The sequence below is a fragment of the Erinaceus europaeus genome, chromosome 19 (genome assembly GCF_950295315.1).
Source record: "Erinaceus europaeus chromosome 19, mEriEur2.1, whole genome shotgun sequence".
In the NCBI taxonomy this organism is placed as follows: domain Eukaryota; kingdom Metazoa; phylum Chordata; class Mammalia; order Eulipotyphla; family Erinaceidae; genus Erinaceus; species Erinaceus europaeus.
Window position 1 is genome coordinate 34,525,701 of NC_080180.1, and position 21,795 is coordinate 34,547,495.

The following is a 21,795-nucleotide window of genomic DNA, read 5'->3' on the forward strand; positions in this document are numbered from 1 at the left end:
TTTATGCCATTATTCTGGTTCCCCTAATTATATGCCACACTTCTTTACTTTATACTTCAAATAAAATTCATAAAAACAAAATTTTTCAAAGAAATTACCCTCCACAATAACACAGACACCAAAAGCACATACTGTTGTTGGATTTTTTTCCCTAAAAGAACACATTAACATCAAACCAGGAAAACATCATTCCTCTGGGTTACGTGCTAGGTAGAAGCATCAGTTCTGGTGCCAGGTGGTGGCGCACTTGGTAGAGCGCACATGTTATAGTGAGCAAGGACCCAGGTTCAAGCCCCCAGTCCCCACTTGCAGGGGAAAAGCTTCACAAGTGGTAAAGCAGAGCTACAGGTCTCTCTTGTCCTCTCTACCACCCCCTTCCCTCTCAATTTCTGACTGTCTCTGTCCCCAAATAAAGATTTAAAAAAAGAAGAAGAAGAAGCATTAGTTCTTACTGGCTTGATTAAACCTATTTTTTTTTTCTTTTTTTTTTGCCTCCAGGGTTATTGCTGGGGCTTGGTGACTGCACTACGAATCCACTGCTCCTGGAGACCATTTTTCCCATTTTGTTGCCCCTGTTGTTATTGTTGCCACTGCTGCTGCTGTTGTTGGACAGGACAAAGAGAAATTGAGAGAGGAAGAGAAGACAGAGGGGGAGAGAAAAACTGGCACCTGCAGACCTGTTTTACTGCTTGTGAAGCGACTCCCCCTGTAGGTGGGGATCCGGGGGCTCAAACTGGGATCCTTCCGCAAGTCTTTGTGCTTCACGTCATGTGCACTTAAACCACTGTGCTTACCACCTGGCCCCCGATTAAACCTAAATTTATCTGTAATCACTTGATTATGAGAGCTCAAAAAAAAAAGTCTACTGAGATATTTAAAAGCAAATAAATGTGACAAAAGAAACACTCACATTTCTTCTGTTTGAGGGTCGTGTTACTCTACCGACTTTATGGGAGGACTTATTCTCGTGGTTATTTGAAGAATTAATAACATCAGTCCCTGATCAAAAGAAAAGTCAGTCAAACAAACAAACAGTTATAAAACATTATATATATAACTATTGCTCAGCTCTGGCTTACGTAGGATTAGGGACTGAAACTAGGACCTCAGCATCTCAAGAATTATAGCCTTTTTTACATAAGCCTTATGCCATGTCCCCAGCCCCAAAATCCATCATCTTCTGGACACACAGTACATTCCAATATTCCAATAGATAATTATCTTCTTAAACTTTGTTTCTTAACTATACAGAAGCTTTTCTCACCAGCAAAGTAGACCGCAGAAAAGAAAAACAAAAGGTTCAATTTTGTCATAATAAATGCCCATATTTTCACTAATGTCCATTTATTACTGGTTACGCTTTGTATGATGAAACCGCAATAAACAACATTAAGATAATCAGAAAGTATTTTGTTTAATTTTCAAAAAACTTAGAAAGTTTAGAGAGCTCTTTTTTTGTCATCACAAACCTTAAAAAAAAAAAAAATTTAAAAAGCCAGGGGAGTCAAGTGGTAGCCCAGCGGGTTAAGCGCACGTGGCTCAAAGCGCCAGGACCCACATAAGGATCCAGGCTAGAACCCCCGGCTCCCCAGCTCCCACCTGCAAGGGATCACTTCACAAGCAGGTGAAGCAGGTCTGCAGTTATCTGTCTTTCTCTCCCCTCTGTCTTCCCCTCCTCTCTCCATTTCTCTCTGTCCTATCCAACAATGACGACATTAATAACTACAACAATAAATAAATAAAGCCAAAAAAAAAAAAGCCAGAGATCTTACAAAGGACATGTACCCAAAATGCCATGTTAACAGTGATAAACAATTCAGATATTTAAACTTGAAATGGATGTACTTTAGATAGTACCTAACTATTCCGAGCAGATATCTCAGAGTTCAGAGGGCAACTCCACTGTGTGAGCAACTTGGAAAATGGGTAAGCAGCTAAGGAAGTTGGTCCTGTGAGTGACCATAAAGTACTGGGATGTGTGGACAGACAACCCCACCAATGTGTCCTAGAGTTCCGATTCCCCAGAACCACACCCCACTAGGGAAAGAGAGAGACAGGTTGGGAGTATGGATCAACCTGTCAATGCCCATGTTCAGCAGCGAAGCAATTACAGAGGCCAGACCTTCCACCTTCTGCATCCCACAATGACCTTGGGTCCATACTCCCAGAGGACTGAAGAATAGGAAAGGTATCAGGGGATGGGATATGGAGGTCTGGTGGTGGAAATTGTGTGGAGTTGTACCCCTCTTATCCTGTGGTTTTTGTCAGTGTTTCCTTTTTACAACAACAACAAAAAATAGTATGGGATGTGGAATGAAAAGAGACGGATATTAAGTTTTATGCACTACTGTTTTGTTTTTTTTAAGTTTTTAATATTTATTTATTTTCCCTTTTGTTGCCCTTTTTGTTGTTGTAGTTATTGTTATTGATGTTGTTTTCAGGACACAGAGAAATGGAGAGGAAGGGAAGACAGAGAGGGGGAGAGAAAGATAGACACCTGCAGACCTGCTTCACTGCCTGTAAAGTGACTCCTGTGCAGGTGGGGAGACAGGGCCTCGGACCGTGTTCCTTACGCCAGTCCTTGCACTTTGCGCCATATGCACTTAACCCACTGTGCTACCGTCTGACTCCCACACTATTTTTTTAATATACTCAACCTGTATTGTTATAATCTCAATAAAAATCTAAATGCAAAATCAGTTTCATAATACAAGATATGCCATTATAGGAAAAAAGGAAATCACTACCTGAAAGTGTCTCAGAGGCTGAAGACTTATTAAGAGGACTCAGAACTGCAAATGATTCCTGAAGAGGCTCTATATTTTCCTTTAAAAAACAAACAAACAAAAAAATAAAGCAAAAATGAGATAAGCTAAATTCAGTGAATGTAAATAATATGCCCAGAAGGAAACACATAGGACTAAAATCTGTAGGAAAAACTGCAGTAAGTCTACAGATAAGATTCTCTCCTTAGGCTCCTCCCTGTCCAAGAGCCCCACGTGTTTGCACTCACCAGTGGTTTGGTGTGTCCTTGAAGTCATGCTAGTCCTGCCTTCCATTTATTAGTAATGTTTAGCCCTACATTTAACATTCTGATTTTAACATTATTTGGTGGGTAGAATTGCTATTCTTCAGAGACAAGCAGAGTGGCAAAAAGAGACTAGAGCACCAAAGTCTCCTTCAATGAAGTTAGGTTCAGACTCAAACCTGGGTCACAGATATGAAAAGCAGCATACTATCCAAGTGAGTTGTTTCACCAACCAGATGGGTGTTGTTTTCTATCTTAACTCCTCTAAAATCCAAGTTCATCTTATAATAATTCATGTTCTGCCACAGCTTAGTGTAAGACAATTTTTCTCGGTAGTACAAAAAAACGATGGGAAATTTTACAGTCATCAACAGCATTTAGATCTCATGACATACTCTAAGTACATACAGTCATGAAACTAATCTTTTTTTTTTAACCTCCAGGGTCATTGCTGTGGCTCAGTACCTGCACTACAAACACACTGCTCCTGCAGGCTTTTATTTTTTCCCTTTGGTTGCCTATGTTGTCTATTGTTGTCGTTATTGCTGTCGTTGTTGGACAGGACAGAGAGAAATGGAGGGAGGAGGGAAAGACAGAGGGGGAGAGAAAGATAGACACCTGCAGACCTGCTTCACCGCCTGTGAAGCGACTCCCCTGCAGGTGGGGAGCCAGGGGCTCAAACTGGGATCCTTATGCCGGTCCTTGCGCTTTATGCCACCTGCGCTTAACCCTCTGCGCTACCTACCACCCGACTCCGATTTCAAAGTCCTAAGTATTACTGATAGAAAAATAAGGTTTGATCAAACTGAAGACTTTTTATTTAATTTGCCACACTTACAAGATTCTCCTCCTTGTCGTCATCATCATCAAAGTTTGGTTGTGGCAGGGGTAGAGCCACCGGAGACTGGTCAGGGGGCAGGGGACTAGCAGCACTCACATCCTTCCGACTAACAGGAGTTCCTCCTTTGCGTAGTGGAGTGTTTGCTGGCAGGGATTCATCAAAGACTTCAGGGCTCAAGTCCTCTCCAAAAGTAACTCTCTTCCTCTTCTTCATATTTAAAGAGGTGGGTTCCTTAAAACTTTCTTGACCTATAGACAACATACCAGAATATATTTAATATATTTAATATATTAATATATTTAATATATTTAATTTTGAAGAAATTTTAATTTCTTGTTTAAAAGGCAAATCCTAGAGCCTTTCAACACTATGTTAGGGTTATTATTTATATAATATAAGAACATTATGGGGGGGATCAAAATGGAGAAACTAATCACTGTTTGTTGTTTTGCTATTGTTGTTTTTTTTTGGTTTTTGCCTCCAGAGTTAATGCTGGGGCTCGCTGCCCACACTAAAAATCTACTGCTCCTGGAAGCCATGTTTTTCCCATTTGGTTGCCCTTGTTCTTGCCCTTGATGTTATGATTACTACTATTGTTGTCACTGATGTTGCTGTTGTTGGATAAGACAGAAAGAAAGGGAGAAAGGAGGGGAAGAAAGAGAGAGAGAGAAAGATAGATGTGTGTAGACCTGTTTCACCGCTATGACGCAACCCCCTTGCAGGTGGGGGGCCTGGGGTCAAACCAGGATTCTTACACCAGTCCTTGCGCTTTGTGTCATGTGCACTTAACCTGCTGCGCTACCACCTGACCCCCCTAATCACTGTTTCTAACATGTAGTAGACTTTAAGACATAAAATGGTCTGAGTACAATAGCTTACAAAACTACATTCCAAATTATCTTTATAGTGTCTACCATTATATGAAAATGGATGGATAAAATAGGTCAATTGCTAGACCCTCCAAAGAGATTCCATCCCTCCTATGTAACTTCAAAAGTACCAAGGCATTTGCAGGTTACTGAAATTACCAGGGGTCAGGCAGTAGTGCAGTAGGTTAAGTGAACATGATGTGAAGCGTAAGGACAGATGCAAGGATCCCGGATCGAGACCCCCGGCTCCTCACCTGCAGGGGGGGTCGCTTCACAAGCAGTTAAACAGGTCTTTAGGTATCTATCTTTCTTACCCCGTCTCCCCCTCCTCTCTCCATTTCTCTCTGTTCTATACAACAAGAACGATATTAATAACAACAATGATAATAACCCCAACAATGATAAAACAACAAGGGCAACAAAGGAGAAAATAATAGCTCCAGGAGCAGTGGATTTGTGGTGAAGGCCCCAAGCCCCAGAAATAAACCTGGAAGAAAAAAAGCAAAACCATATACTGTGGTCCAGGAGGTGGCACATGGATAAAACATTGGATTCTCAACCATGAGGTCCTGAGTTTGATCCCCGGCAGCACATGTACCAGAGTGATGTCTGGTTCTTTCTCTCTCCTCCTATCTTTTTCATTAATAAATAAATAAATTCTTTAAAAAAAAAAAAAGAAAGGAAGGAAGAAACATATACTATATACCAGACTTCTACTTATTTTTGCCACCAGGGTTATCACTAGGGTTCAGAACCTTTACAACTCTATCACTCCTACTGACCAATTTTCCTTTCTTCCCCTCTTTCTCTCATTCTTCTAGATAGAGGGTGAGAAAGAGAGCAGAAATGGAGGAGACAGAGAGAGAAAGAGATAGACAAACAGAGAGAATGAGCAGATACTGTACCATAATTCTACCATTGGTAAAGCTTTCTCCCTGCAAATGCTCCTATGTAGAGAGAGGTTTGGGGCTTGAACCCATGTCCTTACTCATGGTAACACATATGGTTTACTTAAGGTGAGTCACCTGCCAAATCTCTGTATCCGATTTTTTATAATAGGAAAATAACAGCTTTAAGCTTCAAAATAAACACAAAATCTTACCGGTCTTTCGTTCTTTGCAACAGTTTGTAAGTTTTGAGGTCAAATTTGGATGAGTTCCATCTTCACAGAAGTTGTCACGATGTTCCTTAAAAAAAAAAAAAAAAGCATCAATAAGCATCAATGAGTAATTCTGCTTATATAAATAGCCATGAAGAATGACAATTTTGACTTTTATTTTCTACCAAGAATAGACACAATACTGGAGATCACTCCTTCTAATGGAGAAAAGAGAGACAGATACTAGAGCATTTTTCATGCCATACACATGTTAAGCTCCAACCCAGGGCTACCTCACATATACAAGGCATGAATTCTATCACTGAGCAATTTCCCTGGCCCATCTGTAGAGTAGTACAGTATCTGTATTTTCATAAATGTTCTAATAAAAAAAAGTATCTTAACAGTACTTTAGGCCAAAATGAAAAAATAAATATATGAGGGCTAATGTTATTTTCTCATTTTTAATCTGACAAGCAAAGGTCACTGAAATGTAGGTAGCTCCAGAATTTTAATGTACTATACACACTGTCAGAAAAAAGTAGACAAAATAATGGCTTAAGATGTAAGAATTATGGTCCGGGAAGTGGCGCAGTGGTAAAGCTTTGGACTCTCAAGCATGAGGTCCTGAGTTTGATTCCTGGCAGCACATGTGCCAGAGTGATGTCTAGTTCTTTTTCTCTCCTCCTATCTTTCTCATTAATAAATAAAATCTTAAAAAAAAAAAAAAAGAATTGAACTAAAACAAGGGAAAAAAGAAAAATAAATGATATAATAGGGTTTTTAACCTTATAAACATGAGGATCCACACTTCTTAAATTAAAAACAAAAATGCAGGTGAAGCAATGGTGACTTAAGGCAACGAAAGGTGGCTTTTCCCCAGAAAACATTATTAAAACAAAATATCTCAACGAATCTCCTCAAAGCACAGTTGGGATTTCTGATACATAAAATCAGTGTCAGAAGGTTGGGGATTGCACATGTACAGTAGTAACCAAGACAGGAGGGAGAAAAAGCATCTAGTAAAGACACAGCATTGCACTGTCAGTGGTGCCACATATGTAATTGCTTCACATCTACATAGTAGATTTAAAGCACTTCACACAGAACCAGTCAGGAACCAAGTGGTATAGGAAAAGGAGGTCAGAGCTCATATTTAGAGCTATAGAAGTCTCAGGCTCTTGAGTGAACCTCAGGAAGACATCCAGGGGAAACAGCTGAACTGAACATGTTAACCTTACGGCAGCTGAAAAGTCAAGCAAACTTTAAGGTATCCCAGCTGCCAAAGAAACCCTGGTAATTGGAGTCAAGTTTCCCTGCAGGCCAAAAAGTGACTCTGAACTCACAGCAGAGATTCTACTTTCAGGAAACAGGTCGAGAAAGGAAGAAGGTGGTTTGTTTGGGACCCCTTCCCTTTCTTCCCATACTAGGGCTCTAGTTAAGGGTCATTAAATGTCATAATACTACATCACTTAATGAAAAATCCTCCTCTCCCCTACAACTCATATACAAAGCAGGCCCCAGCCAATACCCACCGACCAACAAGAGAAATAAAACAGATGAGTAAAAGTAGAAAACAGACATTTAATGATGCCAATCCAAAAGAGCTACCCAAGAATTTAGGAAATACATTGTCAGGAAATTTGATGAAACACAAAGCTCTTAATTTCATATAGGAAAAAAAAAAAAAAAAAGATTAAGAAAAAACTTGTTGGGGGCTAGATGGTGACATATGCATTAAGTATATACATTACTTTGCACAAGGACTCAGGTTCAAGCCCACACACTATCTGCAGAGAAGGTTAAGTGGTGAAGCAGGGCTGCAGGTGTCTCTCTTCTCCTCTATCTCCCCTTCCCTTCTCAATTTCTCTGCCTATTCAACTAAAATAGAAAGAAAGAAAAATGGCTCACAGGAGCAGTGGAGTCATAGTTCCAACACCAAATGCCAGTGGTAACCCTGGTATCAATAAAAATAAATAAATAAAATCCATGATCTCAAAGATTCACTTAATAGGAAAATGGGAAACATGAAAACAGATCTACAGGATGTGAAGGACGCTCTCAATGCATTCCAAGCAAGTCAAGGGAATAGGCTTATGAATGTTGAGGACAGACATCAGAAACAGGGGGAAAAAAAAATGACCACATGCTTTGACTGCAAAGTAAAAAACACAAATAGGAAAAATGAAGTAACTCCTTGAGAAGCTGAGAAGTCCACTAGAAAGACAAAGACCAGAATTACAGGGGTCTCAGAAGGAAAAGAGAAAGAGAAGGGAGCATAATCACACCTCTATAATCTATGATCTTATAAATCACTAATAAAATATTCTTTTCTTTTCTTTTTTTTTTTTTTTAGTGTTTTAGTGATTTACTTCACTTGCTAGTTGTGGTTATTATTATTGCCCTTGTTGACGCAATTCGTTGTTGGATAGGACAGAGAGAAATGGAGAGAGGAGGGGAAGACAGAGGGGGAGAGAAAGACAGACACCTGCAGACCTGCTTCACCGCCTGTGAAGCGACTCCCCTGCAGGTGGGGAGCCGGGGGCTCGAACCGGGATCCTTACGCCGGTCCCTGCGCTTTGCGCCACATGCGCTTGACCCACTGCGCCACCGCCCGACCCCCAAAATATTCTTTTCTAAATCACTATACTCTTGAGGAAGATATGAAATGTATACTGAAATGTAGGTAGCTCCAGAATTTTAATGTACTATACACTGTCAGAAAAAGCAGACAAAATATTGGCTTAAGATGTAAGAATTGTGGAGGGCGGGCGGTAGCGCAGCGGGTTAAGTGCACATGGTGCAAAGCACAAGGACCGGCATAAGGACCCGTGGTTCGAGCCTCCGGCTCCCCACCTGCAGGGGAGTCGCTTCACAGGTGGTGAAGCACGTCTGCAGGTATCTGTCTTTCTCTCCCCCTCTCTGTCTTCCCCTCCCCTCTCAAGTTCTCTCTGTCCTATCCAACAACAACGACAACAATAATCGTAACAACACTAATAAACAAGGGCATCAGAAGGGGGGGAAAAAAGGCCTCCAGGAGTGGTGGATTAGTGGTGCAGGCACCGAGCCCCAGCAATAACTCTGGAGGCAAAAAAAAAAAAAGATGTAAGAATTGTACTAAAACAAGGGAAAAAAGAAAAAGAAATGATATAATAGGGTTTTTTTTTTTACCTTACAAAAAGTACACTTTAGTACTTTTTCACCCTTTGTATTTACCCTGAAGAAAGAGAGAAGAGCAGAATTACAGAGCAGGTCTGGAACAAAGCAAGACAGTGTCAGGACTGTGGTCCAGGAGATAGCACAGTAGATAAGGCATTGGACTCTCAAGCATGAGGTCCTGTGTTCAATCCCTGACAGTCATGTACCAGAGTGATGTCTGGTTCTTTCTCTCTCTCCTCCTATCTTTCTCATTAATAAAATCTTAATTAGACAGAAATCTTAATTAAAAGAGATAGAATATGTCAGGACCATAGGCTACATGAGAGTCCCCTCAAATCATCACCTACTGGCCCCATCCCCTATAAATCCTTGACCAGGCCTTGTTCTTTAGAGCTGTCCATTTTCTCCAAGAATCATTCCAAAAGCAGTACCTATTTTTAAAAAAACCAGACATCTCTAAACAAACCTCCTTAGGGCCAGCTATCTCCCAAGTCAGTTATTTTTCTGAGCAGAAAAAATGTATTTATCAATATTTATGAAGTAAATTTCTAAAATATGTGTTACCTTTCAGATTTGCTTTTAATTAAAGGAGACCTGACTACTCAAAACATTGGGCAGCTAAGCAGAAACATTATTAGTTGTAAGTAGTAATATGATTTTAAGATGGTACTTAATTTTTACTATGTAACGAAACTAAGAGTATTAAGAGCCCTAGCTTGGAGCAGAAGTAGCAATTAGAAGACATCACCCAGTAGTAAACAGAAACCAAAATCAGTTCTGAATAGCAAAATTGTTAAAATGTTACAAATAAAAACTGACCACATTTTTATTTAGATACAAATTAACCTAGCTTATTTTAGCTTTAGAATCAAAGATGCAGGTATATTTGTATGCCAACATGCCTGTAGACTGGAAAATAAAAAAATAAAACAAACAAAAAACTGGGTGCTGGACAGTGGCAGACCAGGTCCAACACATACAATTATCATGTGCAATGTTCAGGGTTCAAGTCCCCACCTCCACCTACAGAGAGGGAAGCTTCACAAATAGTTATGCAGAACTGCAGGTATCTTTCATGGCCCTCTCATCTCTATTTCAAGGAAAGAAGGAAGGAAGGGAGGGAAGAAGGAAGAAGGGAGGGATGGATGGATGATAAGGTCACTGGGAGCAGTAGATTCATTCTGCGGGTACCAAAGCAAAAAAAAAAAACACTACTTCCCAAGCTAGCAGTGCTGTAAGCTAAGCTGATTTCCTGTCTCATTATTTTAATGTTCACATTTCCCTGTAAAGTTACTAATAGTGTCCTTATATAAATGAGAAAGTAAGAACACAAACATACATGGTAAAATCATCTGCTCATGTTTTTTTCAGTCAGGACTTGAAACCAGAAAGCAGCTTTGATTCTTGAACCTATTCTTGCACTTTCTCATTGTGTTTAGAGTCTGCCATGGATTTGAACACCAGATTCACCTGGATTCCTTGAATAAGCTTGTATAAAACTAGAACTAGGGATCAGGCGTTGGCGCACCTGGTTAAGCGCACACACTACAGTGCGCAAGGACCTGGGTTCAAGCCCCGGTCCCTACCTGCAGGGGAAAGCTCACGAGTGGTGAAACAGGGCTGCAGGTGTCTGTCTTTCTCTATCTCCTCTTTCTCAATTTCTCTGCCTCTATCCAATAATAAATAAAAATATTAAAAAAAAAAAAACTAGAAATAATACCTTTCTGGAGCACTACTGCTATATGCACACACAACATGCAAGAACTTCCACAGAAACGAACAAAAAATACCAACTAATGCCTATCAATCTACTCTTCTCATGCGAGCTGAGCTTACAGGAAAACTGTATACTGGCAGAAGACCAAACTTTTGGTTCTAAAACCAAATAACTGGGATGGAAATAATCAACAAACTGGCTCGTTAATATCTAAAACTCTTACAACTATAATCTACTTATTTATGGTCTATACATAATATACCACACTGAGAACAAAAGTCAAAAAGAATAGAAAGACACAAAGTTTGCAGTGCTATAAATAAGAAGGGAAATACCTTAGGACATTTTTTTAAGCCAGTATGACAGAAAAACATTTCACAGGTATTGTTTTGAATCAAAAGAAATTTTTGTGCCATCAACTCTGGAAAAGTGTTTTTTCTAATATTCACCTGTAGGCTTTCCACGCATGCCTTAACAGAAGGTTTCTTCAGTACAGAACGAAGGACAAAGGTCTCAGAAGGTGGAATTTCCCTCTTATACAGTGTAGAAAACAGGGACCTGATTTCAGGAGCTGTATCTGTGCTCACCTCCACAGCACCACTTGACTCTTTGCTTTCCACACAGTTAGCAACCTTGATCCCTGCAGAATAAGCATGTAAACATGAAAGGTGAAAGGCATCCAAACCCACTGGATCTAGAACAGAGCAGTAATGTATTTGCAAAGGGAGTTACATCTGGAATTTCTCTCTCCTTTTTTTTTTTCTTCTTTTCCTATTGCTGGGCTCGGTGCCTGCACCATGAATCCACCGCTCCTGGAGGCCATTTTTTTCCCCCCTTTTGTTGCCCTTGTTGTAGCTTCGTTGCCCTTGTTGTAGCTTCGTTGTGGTTATTATTATTGCCCTTGTTGACGAGGACAGAGAGAAATGGAGAGAGGAGGGGAAGACAGAGAAGGGGAGAGAAAGATAGACACCTGCAGACCTGCTTCACCGCCTGTGAAGCGATTCCCCTGCAGGTGGGGAGCCGGGGGCTTGAACCGGGATCCTTAACGCCGGTCCCTGCGCTTTGCGCCACATGCGCTTAACCCACTGCTCCACCGCCCAACCCCCTGGAATTTCTTTTAGAGCTATAAGGAGACAGGGAAGTGGCACAGGGCACAGCTTTTACCTCAGGTCTAATCACTGAGGGCAGAGGTAAGTAAGGAGTTTTGGTTCCCGTGGAAATCAAAGGAGCCGTACCTCAACCATTTGTCTTCCTCTGTCTACTCAGATGTGCAACAGATCCCTATGATAGAGCTGGTTTCTACTGTAATGGAATGTAGTCAAAGCAAACAGAGATGAATGACTGGGACAGGAAAGGTAAATAAAATGTTTTAGTTGCTATTAAGACAGCTTACCTGGGAATGTATCATGCACACAGTACAGGTTTGAGCTCTGCCCTTAGCTCACTGGAAAAGTTTTGGTATTACGGTCTTTCCTCTCCATCTCCCCACACCCCTGCCCCCAGTCTGTCTATGACTGAAAAGGCTTGGCTGAAGCAGTGAAAGCCTGACAAAGACAAACAACAAACAACAAATCTGTTGGAATACGTTGTGGAAGGACTGCAGAGGGTCAAGGAAGCTTAACTTAGCCGTTCCTGTGTAGAGATGGCAGCCAGATTTAGCAAATGAAACAGCATAAATAAATCAAACTTAATTTATCTGTGACTATAAGCACACAGATATTAAATAAAACCATTGCAAGGGACATAGCTACTCTAGAGAATTCATTTCTGTTCATAAGAAATCAGTATCTTAAGGGAAAGCAGCAAAAGGAAGGTTGCAAACTTGATGGAAAAGAGGAAAGTATGAAACAGTGAACCGGTTAAGGGACAAAAGTGCTGCCAAGGGAGTCGGGCGGTAGCGCAGCAGGTTAGGCGCACATGGTGTAAAGCTCAAGGACCAGCATGAGGATCCCGGTTTGAGCCCCCGGCTCCCCACCTGCTCGGGAGTTGCTTCACAGGTGATGAAGTAGGTCTGCAGGTGTGTCTACCTTTCTCTCCCCTCTCTGTCTTCCCCTCCTCTCTCCATTTCTCTCTGTCCTATCCAACAACAATGGCAACAATAATAACTACAACAATAAAACAACAAGAACAACAAAAGGGAATAAATATTTAAAAAAGAAGAAGAAGTAGTAGGAGAAGGAGAAGGAGAAGGAGAAGGAGAAGGAGAAGGAGAAGGAGAAGGAGAAGAAGTGCTGCCAAGCAGAACCGAGGGGCCAAAATGCGTGAGGTAAACATTTTGGCATGTTCGCCAACATACAAACAGTTTCAGCATAGATACGTGGGGGGCAAGAACAGTGAGCAGAGATTCACGGGGATGGAAACTTGACAAGACGGACAAATGAAGTGGAAAGAGCAGCAAGAGACATACTGAGGTGTTGTGTGGGCTCACTCTAACAAAGAGTTGTCTCTGTGAGTTGACAGGCTCTTTTTTCACATCTTCCTTAAAGGGGTACAATTGGAAATAAAACCATTTCTGGATGCTACTAGAGAACTAATTTAAAGCACAGAAGTCAGCACGAGGCACCTGTAATCAGCCCTTTCACCATCTCATACCATTATTTGAGCTTAGTGAGGTGTTAAAATGAGATTTGTTGACTCTTACTGTGATGTTCCCACTTAGAGAAATTTGACAGTAAGGTGTTTGGTAAGATGACAGTTTTAAATGACTGTACTTATACATTCTATAACTACTAACGAATAATATGTCACTCTAAAGTCAAAGACCCATGAGAATAGAACAAGGAGAATTAGTAAGAAATGCTGATTGTAGGGAGTCGGGTGGTAACGCAGCTGGTTAAGTGCAGGTGGTGCAAAGCGCAAGGACTGGAGTTAAGGATCTTGGTTCGAGCCCCAGGTTACCCATGGCAGGGGAGTCGGTTCACAGGTGGTGAAACAGGTCTGCAGGTATCTTTCTCTCCCCCTCTGTCTTCCCCTCCTCTCTTCATTTCTCTTTGTCCTATCTAACAACAATAATAACTACAACAAAACAAAAGAAAAGTTTACCTTAAAAAAAAAAAAAAAGAAAAGAAATCCTGATTGCAAAAGCATCTGATGTGGTATGGGAGGTGGTGCAGTGTAAGGCTTTGGACTCTAAAACATGAGGTCCTGAGCTCAATCCCTGGCAACACATGTACCAGAGTGATTTCTGGTTCTCTCTCTCCTATCATTTCTCATGAATAAATAAATAAAATCTTAAATTAAAAAAAAAAGCATTTTATTTCATCTGGGGGACCAAACTCAACCCAGAACTATCCTTTATCCACCATCATATTCATCATATGATTAAAAGTCAGAGCAACATAGAATGACCCTGGGTCCATGCTCCTAGAAGGATAAAGAATAGGAAACCATTCAAGGGAGGGGATGGGATACAGAACTCTGGTGGAAATTCTGTAGAATTCTTATCCTATGGTCTTGTTGATATTTTTTATTTTATAGATAAATTAATAAAAAAAAATTTAAGTCAGAGCAGACAGACACTAAGAGAACTAAAGTTGAGTTCTTTTTCAGGTTGAAGGGGAAAGTTATCAGAAGGAAATTCAAGATTGTCAATAAGGGGATGGAAGACATAGCATGGTGCTTATGCAAACAGACTCTCATGCCTGAGGCTTCAATCTCAGGTTCAATTCCCCATAGAGCTGGGCAGTGCTCTGGCAAAATAAAAAAATAAAATAAAGTAAAATAAAACTTAAAAAAAAAAAAAGATTGTCAATATGGAAGAAAGCATCAGAAATGATAACTGTCTATATAACTAGAAAAGGTGTCCCCAATGATTTTAAACCAAAGAAGTATTATCTTGTGAAGTTTAAAATAAATATATATAATCTACAATGTAAATGACAGGCATGGAGTAACAGATCATAAAAGGCACAGAGGGCAGATAGAACTACACAGCTTGTAAAGTTTATTTTACTTGAAGTTTTACAATATTCACCAAGAGTAGGATGTGTAAGGTTAAGGAAATATACAGCAATGGCTAGAGTAACCATTCCAACATGGTACAGTTTAAAAGATAATGGGTACATGGGTACCTATATGCAAACAGACAGGACAACCTAGATGAAATAGAGTCATGTCAACTCCCAAGACTGACCAGTAGACACAACCTCAATAGGCTGATAACTTGTATAGAAACTGAAGACTTAACCAAGTTTCCCTAAGAACAAAAATCCAGACCTAGATGACTTTATTAACATATCCTACAAGATTTTCAGAGAAGAACATTAACCTGACTCAAACTCTTCCAAAATATTTAAGTGGGAAAAATTCTCCCAAAAATATTCTATGAGGTCAACACCATTCTGATCTTAACACAGGGAAGGACTCTACAAAAAAAAAAAAAAAAAAACCTCAAAAGATCAAAATCCCTAATGAATATTGGTGCAAAAATTCTCAAAACATTATTGGTGAATTAAATCCTGCAACATGTAAAGGAAATAATCTATCATGACCAAATAGGATTCACTCCAGGGACATAAGAAGGGTTCAAAGTAAGCAAACCAATCAATGTTTTACACATCTACAAAAATGAGAAAAACATGATTATATCCATAGATACAGGAAAAGCATTCAACAAGATTCAACATCTATTTATGATAAAGACTTTGAAGAAATTAGTAACAACAAAAAAATTCCTCTGTATATAAAAATCCATAAGTGATAAATCCAGGGTCAGTATCAGACTCTTTGGGGAAAAACTAAAAGCTTTCTCTCTAAAAACTGGATCTAGAAAACAATGTCCACTTTTATCATCACTACTGCTCAACGCAGTCCCAGAAGTCCTTGACAGAGCAATTAGTCAAGAAAGGAACATAATGGAAACCATACTGGAAAGGAAGATATTAAACTGTCACCATCTGCAGAAGGCATGCTATAAGACACAGCAAATCCTAAAGACGTCACCGAAATCATTAATACATTTAGTAAAGTGTCAGGATACAAAATTAATATACATAAATTTGGATTATTTCTGTATGCAAACTAAGTCAGAGGGAAGGGAAATGAAATAAGCAATCCCAATCACAACTGAACCAAAAATTCTAAAATACCCTAGAGTAAATCTAACAAAAGAAGTGAAAGACCTTTACAATGAAAACTGTAATACACTGTTATAAGAGACAGAGGCACAAAGACCAGCCAGAATACTCCCTGTTCATGAATTGGGAGAATAATTATTGTTGAGTTGGCTATTCCACCTAGAGGAATTTATAAACTGACTGCAATTCCAGTCAAAACTCCAAATACACTCAAGGAAACAGAACAAACAGTACTAAAATTTGTGTGAAACCAAAACAGCCAAAATGATTTTGAGAGAAAGAAAGTGAAGACATTGTACTCCCTGTATTCCAAGTATACTACAGAACAACACTAATTAAAACAATGTGGTACTGATACAAAGAGTTCTCAGATCAACGGAACAGAATAGAGAATCCAGGAAGAAAACTACACACATGGAAATATATGATGAAGGATATAAAAATATTCAGTGGGGGGAAAAGAAAGACTCTTTTAACAGATGGTGTTGGGAAAACTGGACTGCCACATGTAGACAAATAAAACTAGATCTATTAATACCAGGTGTCAAAAATTAACTCAAAGTGAATCAAAGGCCTTGACACTAGACCTGAAATTATAAAACCCATAGAAACACACAGACACACACAGAGACACACACAAATGAAATATCAAAAGGTTAGTTAGCATCAAAGACGTATTTGGAAACTCAACCCCAAGGACCTAAAAACTAAAGAAAGAACAAGCAAATGGGATTATACCAGATTTAAAAACCATCTACAGTTAAAAAGAAACTGCCTCCGAAAGATTAAAAGGAAAAAAAAAAAAAAGCAGTCAAGCAACTAGCAGGTATCTGCTCATCACACATGTGCAAAGAGTTTGATTAGGACAAATGTGTGTACATGGAGGAGAAAGAATTCTGGTACACTGTCAGTAAGAATGCAAACTGGCGCATTATAGCCACTATGGAAAACACTGTGGAGAGTCAAACACATACAAATGGAAATACAAGCTAGATGGTGACACACCTGGTTGAGTGCATACATCACAGTGTGCAAGGACCAAGGTTCAAGCTTCCAGTACCTACCTACAGGGGTAAAGCTTCATGAGCAGTGAGGTAGTGCTACAGATGTCTCTAACTCCCCCTTCTCTTTCAATTTTTGTCTCTATCCAAAAATAAATAAATGACTTTTTTTTTTAAAAAAAAAAAAAGGAAATTAAACAAAAATAAAAAAAGCAAATGCCCTACAGTCCAGCAATATCATTACTAGGCATATATTCAAAGAACACAGAAACACTCCTATGTTTATAGCTATTTAACTATTTATAACAGCTAACATATGGCAACAACCGCAATGTCTAACATTAGATGCCTATGTAAAGAAGTGATGGGGTATATAGTCAATGGAAAATGACTCCACAATCACAAAGGATGAGACTGAATCATCTAGAATAAAATGGATGAAACTGGAGGTGACTATGCCTAGTGAAATAAGGAGTAGAGAACAACTACTGGATGATTTCACTCATATGCAGAATGCAGATGGTTAAAATAAATGAACTTGCAAAAAAAGGGGGAGTTAGCCAGAATGTCTCTAGACTGTGAGAATTAAGGTGGTTGGGAGTTCAAGGCTACACAGAATTTTGGTGGAACAAGTGGTGATCTACACACATCATATGTAGGTATGAATACATCCCTGAAATCTTATAATTTTGAAAAACATTGTTAAGTCTCTAATAATAATTTTTTTAAAAGTTAACTGGTAAGAGGGCCAGGTGCTGGTGCACCTGACTGAGTGCACATGTTAACATGCATAAGGACCCAGGTTCAAGCCCCCCAGTCCCCACCTGCAAGGAGTCTGTCTCCCTCTCTATCTCCCCCTTTCATCTCAGTTTCTCTGTCTCTATCTAAACAAATAAAACACACATATATATGTAAAGGAATTTCTTTTTAAACAATCTAGAAAAGGAAGAAGAACAACAACAACAACAAAAACCCAGAATAAATACATGATAAAATGGTATATTTAAATCAAACTATATTAATAATGACTTGAAAGTTACTTCATCAAAAGATACAACTGAAAGGCAGAAGCTATCAAAATGGATAAAAAAAAAAAAAAAAAAAAGACCCAATTATTTGCCTACGAAGATCTTCAACAAGTCACAGAAATATTGAAAGCAGGTTAAGTTTTGAATGCTGGTCCTTTTTCTCGACAACTAAAATCAGAAAGCATCATGTAAGGAATTTTCATCAAGAAATACATTTAATATACTTAGAGATGCTGTCACACATAATAGACTCTATCTGCTTGAAAATATTTCACTAGTTCTCACTGACAGCAATTTAAAAATATGGAAGGCATCTCGCACATAACAAAAATTCTGACACATTTCCACTCAATGAATTCCCCAAATTCAGGGAACTGTTTTCATTTTCACAATTCTAGTAGAGAGCTACACCAACTATTAATGTTGACCGAGCAAATGCTTCATTGGGTGATCTGACACCTGTTCCATGAAAAACTTTAATACTCACCCAGTGAAGCCTCTGTGATATCCGAAAGTGGAACGGACTCTTCAGCCAAGGATCCAGACTGTGATAAACAAGTCTCAGAAAATTTCTCAGGGGGAAAAAATTAAATAAATATTAAATTTCTACTGTAAATTTTTACAGTAAATTTACGACTGTAAAATTTACTGATACCAATATAAAAAAAATTAAACACTACAGATTTTCTGGAAATCTTACTATAAAATAAACCGAGTCACCTTCATTATTTAGTTAACTGTTACCAGCGTATCGAGGAATCTAATTTAAAAATGACTATGGTATACTCTCATCTGCTATTTTGCTTTCCCAGATTATAATTATCTACAGACAACTAATTTCCAGACATTCTACATGCAGTGACTTTTTGGAGCAGACCAAGGTCCTTACACATAATAATGTGTGGGCTCTACCGGGCGTGCCATCACCTGGACCCCAATTTGAGAGAGAACACATCCACCCAATGTTTAGGAACATATGCTGCTATGTTTGCTCTACCATAATTACTTATTGCAAATATCTCTTACTATATATTCTGTGTAATCAAGTTTTGTCACAGATATAGATAGATATATGGCATAGCATATATATATATAAGGGGCCAGGTGGTGGCACACCTGGTTAAACACATGTTACTATGTCCAGGGACTCAGGTTCAAACCCCCAAGTCCCCAACGGCAAGGTGCATTAGCTTCCAGCCCATTAAAGAAATGGGAATCAGCTTTATCAAATCAGAAATAAAAGCATAAAACATGAAGTCAGTTATGCTTGTTCCTACAAGCTTCTAATTTTCATTTGAAAAATGGTTATAAGTCTGCATTGTTTTTACTTAACTCATGACAGTCATCTTGTGGTCATTTTGCCAAGTTATGGGCAGTTAAGAGCGACAATATCCCTACCACTTGTAACAAGTGGACAGAGCACAGGAGAAATTGCTAAGCAGCATGCTGCCTCTTGGCAATGAGCCAGCTCAAGGCCAACAAGAAAGAAGAGCCAGACCCCAAAAGCTTCGTCAAGTACGAAGTATGTATGGATGTGTTACTGCGTAACCCCCCTACCCCTCATCGAGAACACGGTTGTGACCTTCTCAGTGTTGTGGCATTGGCATTCAGAACAACAGCTCGCCTGAGGATAAAGAGGTTGACTTCTCATAAAGTCTTTTTCATAATCAAAACCATCATATTAATAGAAACTGTCTAACTGTCTATCTCCTCTGCAGAACACAGATAACTGAAATACATGAACTTGCAAAAAAAAAAAATTAAAAGTAACCAACCTATCTCTTAAGACTTTATGAGAAGTATGGAGGCTGTGTGTACACATACATACACACTGAATTTTCATGATGAGTGTCGTGTCAAGCAATACCTCTACAATATTATCATCCTGTTAACCATTGTTAAATCACTAATAAAATTCTATTTCATCTAAAAAAAAGCACTTCTCGTAACAAACAAATTGAAAAGTAGAATATACACAAGCACAATTTTAAAACTCAGCTATGAACACAGTACAAGGTATTACAGGGTTGTTGGAAAAGTCATGATATTGTCCCTACATTTTTCTACGTAAAAATGCATTGACTTCTCTGACAACTTGATATAATTGAGAAAAGGTATTGGTAATCTTAAATTGTCTAGCCAGAAAAACCAAAGCTTCATTTCCCAGTTTCTAGTTATTTAATTACCTCGGGAAAGCCTGGGAGAGAAGTTTCAACAGCACAAGTTTTGTCTGTATTGGGAGCAGAAGCGATATTAAATATCTGGAGACCAAGTGCAGCATCAGTTAGATTTTCACAAGAATTGCTGTGAGAGGATATTCTCCGACGTTTGGACAATAACTTTGCAGGTAACTCATACTGGGGACATTTATCAATGCTTTTCTTTTTGGCTACAAACACAATGCAAAACAAAAAGGAAGAAAGAAATTATACAAGCATGAACATGTATATTTGTAAACTGGAAGGATTTGTGTAAGATGTAATGCTAAGGCTAGGTAATTTGTCAAGGAAAAGAGGAAATTGAACTTTTTTTTATCTCATATTAATTAGTGATTTATATGACTACATAAACACCATTCCTGGGGAAGGGGGGCGGAGCCAAGATGGCGACTTTGAAGCCGCAGCCGCCCTGAGCTCCAAGAGGCAGCAGCTTGCAACCGGGGATCTGCTGAATAAGGTAGGATTCTGGGCTGTCTGTAGGAGGGTGAACACGGGCTGGTCAGAGTGACACCAAAATACAGTCCCATAACTCTCTTGGGCTGACAAACACCATTCCCACCACCAAAACACTGTCCCATCCCATCCTTCCCCCTCCACGCCAGTGAAGCCGAACTGAAATTTACTTTATTCAAAAAGAGGGGGAAACCTATGGACCTAGAAGGTGGCTCGACAGTGGAGTGCTTGCTTTGTACGTGTCTGACCCTCCCCCCCCCCCCCCCCCCGCCCCAGCCCCAGGCCACATAAATAGCAGAAAGGTGCCATGGTCTCTTCTCACAAAAACTTGGGTCAGTGAGCCAGAGCACCGAGGGAGGTTCCTGCTTCACCATGTGTGTCACCCAGGTTCTAGCTCCTACCCCCTCTCGGCACTGGGGAAAGTTTTACTGGAGTGATTTCTTTTTGTCTATTTCTATCTGAAAACGTTGGCCTAGAGTGGACAAACCCCAGACATAACTACTGATAACTAACTAAATATATATATATATATATAAAGAAGTGAAGTTTAAATGAAAGTGCTGAGGACATTCTAAAACTTCATCAAGGTTTAATAATCAGAACTATTTCTTTCCAGACTTTAAAGTGCACAAAGATATGCTAAAATGCACTGCAGAGACGGCAGTTTCATTTCTGAATTTTGCAATGAGACCTCTTCTTTTTCCCCCTTTATGTGGTGCTGAATGAAAAACCCAGGTCTCGTGTGCATTTCACCTTCCCCACCTTCCTGACCCAACTTTCCACCCACCCCCTCACCTTTACCAGGAGGGAGAGGGGAAGAAAGAGAAGAGAGCATTCTATCACCATCCACCTGGGAATTCTCCCTGCTATTCCCATGTGGTGCTGGGGACCGAATTAGGCACTTAGCTCATGCCAGTCAGATGCTGTACTGCATACTGTCTCCCTGACCCCCAAAACTTTTTCTTTTGAGCATTTTAAGAGTGTTTGTTGTGGTTACAGTCTAGCTATGCAGTTATTCTTTGATGGTATGCAGCTTTGAAAAATACAGTCACATTGTGCCTTGGTCCTTAAGCAGTCATTTAGTCATCTACTGAACTACAGCAATTACAAAAATATTTTAAAACTCAGCTGAAAATTGAAAAGCAGGTAGATTACAAGCTAAAGCTGAGTCTGGTCAGCTGGGAGTGGGTCCCAGACAGGGGAATTGGACTTGTCTGAGTAACAGTCACTACACATAAGGTCTTGAAGTTAAGATGATTCAAGAAATCAAAATAAAATCAGTTGGGGAAAGGAACACCAAAAGTTC

General features: G+C 39.5%; 1 protein-coding gene across 3 annotated transcripts in view; it reads right to left on the reverse strand.

Annotated features, from left to right (window-relative positions):
* CDCA2 (cell division cycle associated 2) overlaps positions 1–21,795 on the reverse strand; it is a 59,657-nt gene that overhangs the window by 23,441 nt on the left and 14,421 nt on the right. For all 3 annotated transcript variants that reach the window (XM_060178851.1, XM_060178850.1, XM_060178852.1), the window contains exons 6-12: positions 20,004–20,206; positions 18,305–18,389; positions 11,163–11,353; positions 5,841–5,925; positions 3,867–4,117; positions 2,748–2,826; positions 911–999 (exon numbers count right to left, since the gene is read on the reverse strand). In XM_060178851.1, the coding sequence (XP_060034834.1) occupies positions 911–999; positions 2,748–2,826; positions 3,867–4,117; positions 5,841–5,925; positions 11,163–11,353; positions 18,305–18,389; positions 20,004–20,206 (983 nt within the window). The remainder of the gene's footprint in view (positions 1–910; positions 1,000–2,747; positions 2,827–3,866; positions 4,118–5,840; positions 5,926–11,162; positions 11,354–18,304; positions 18,390–20,003; positions 20,207–21,795) is intronic.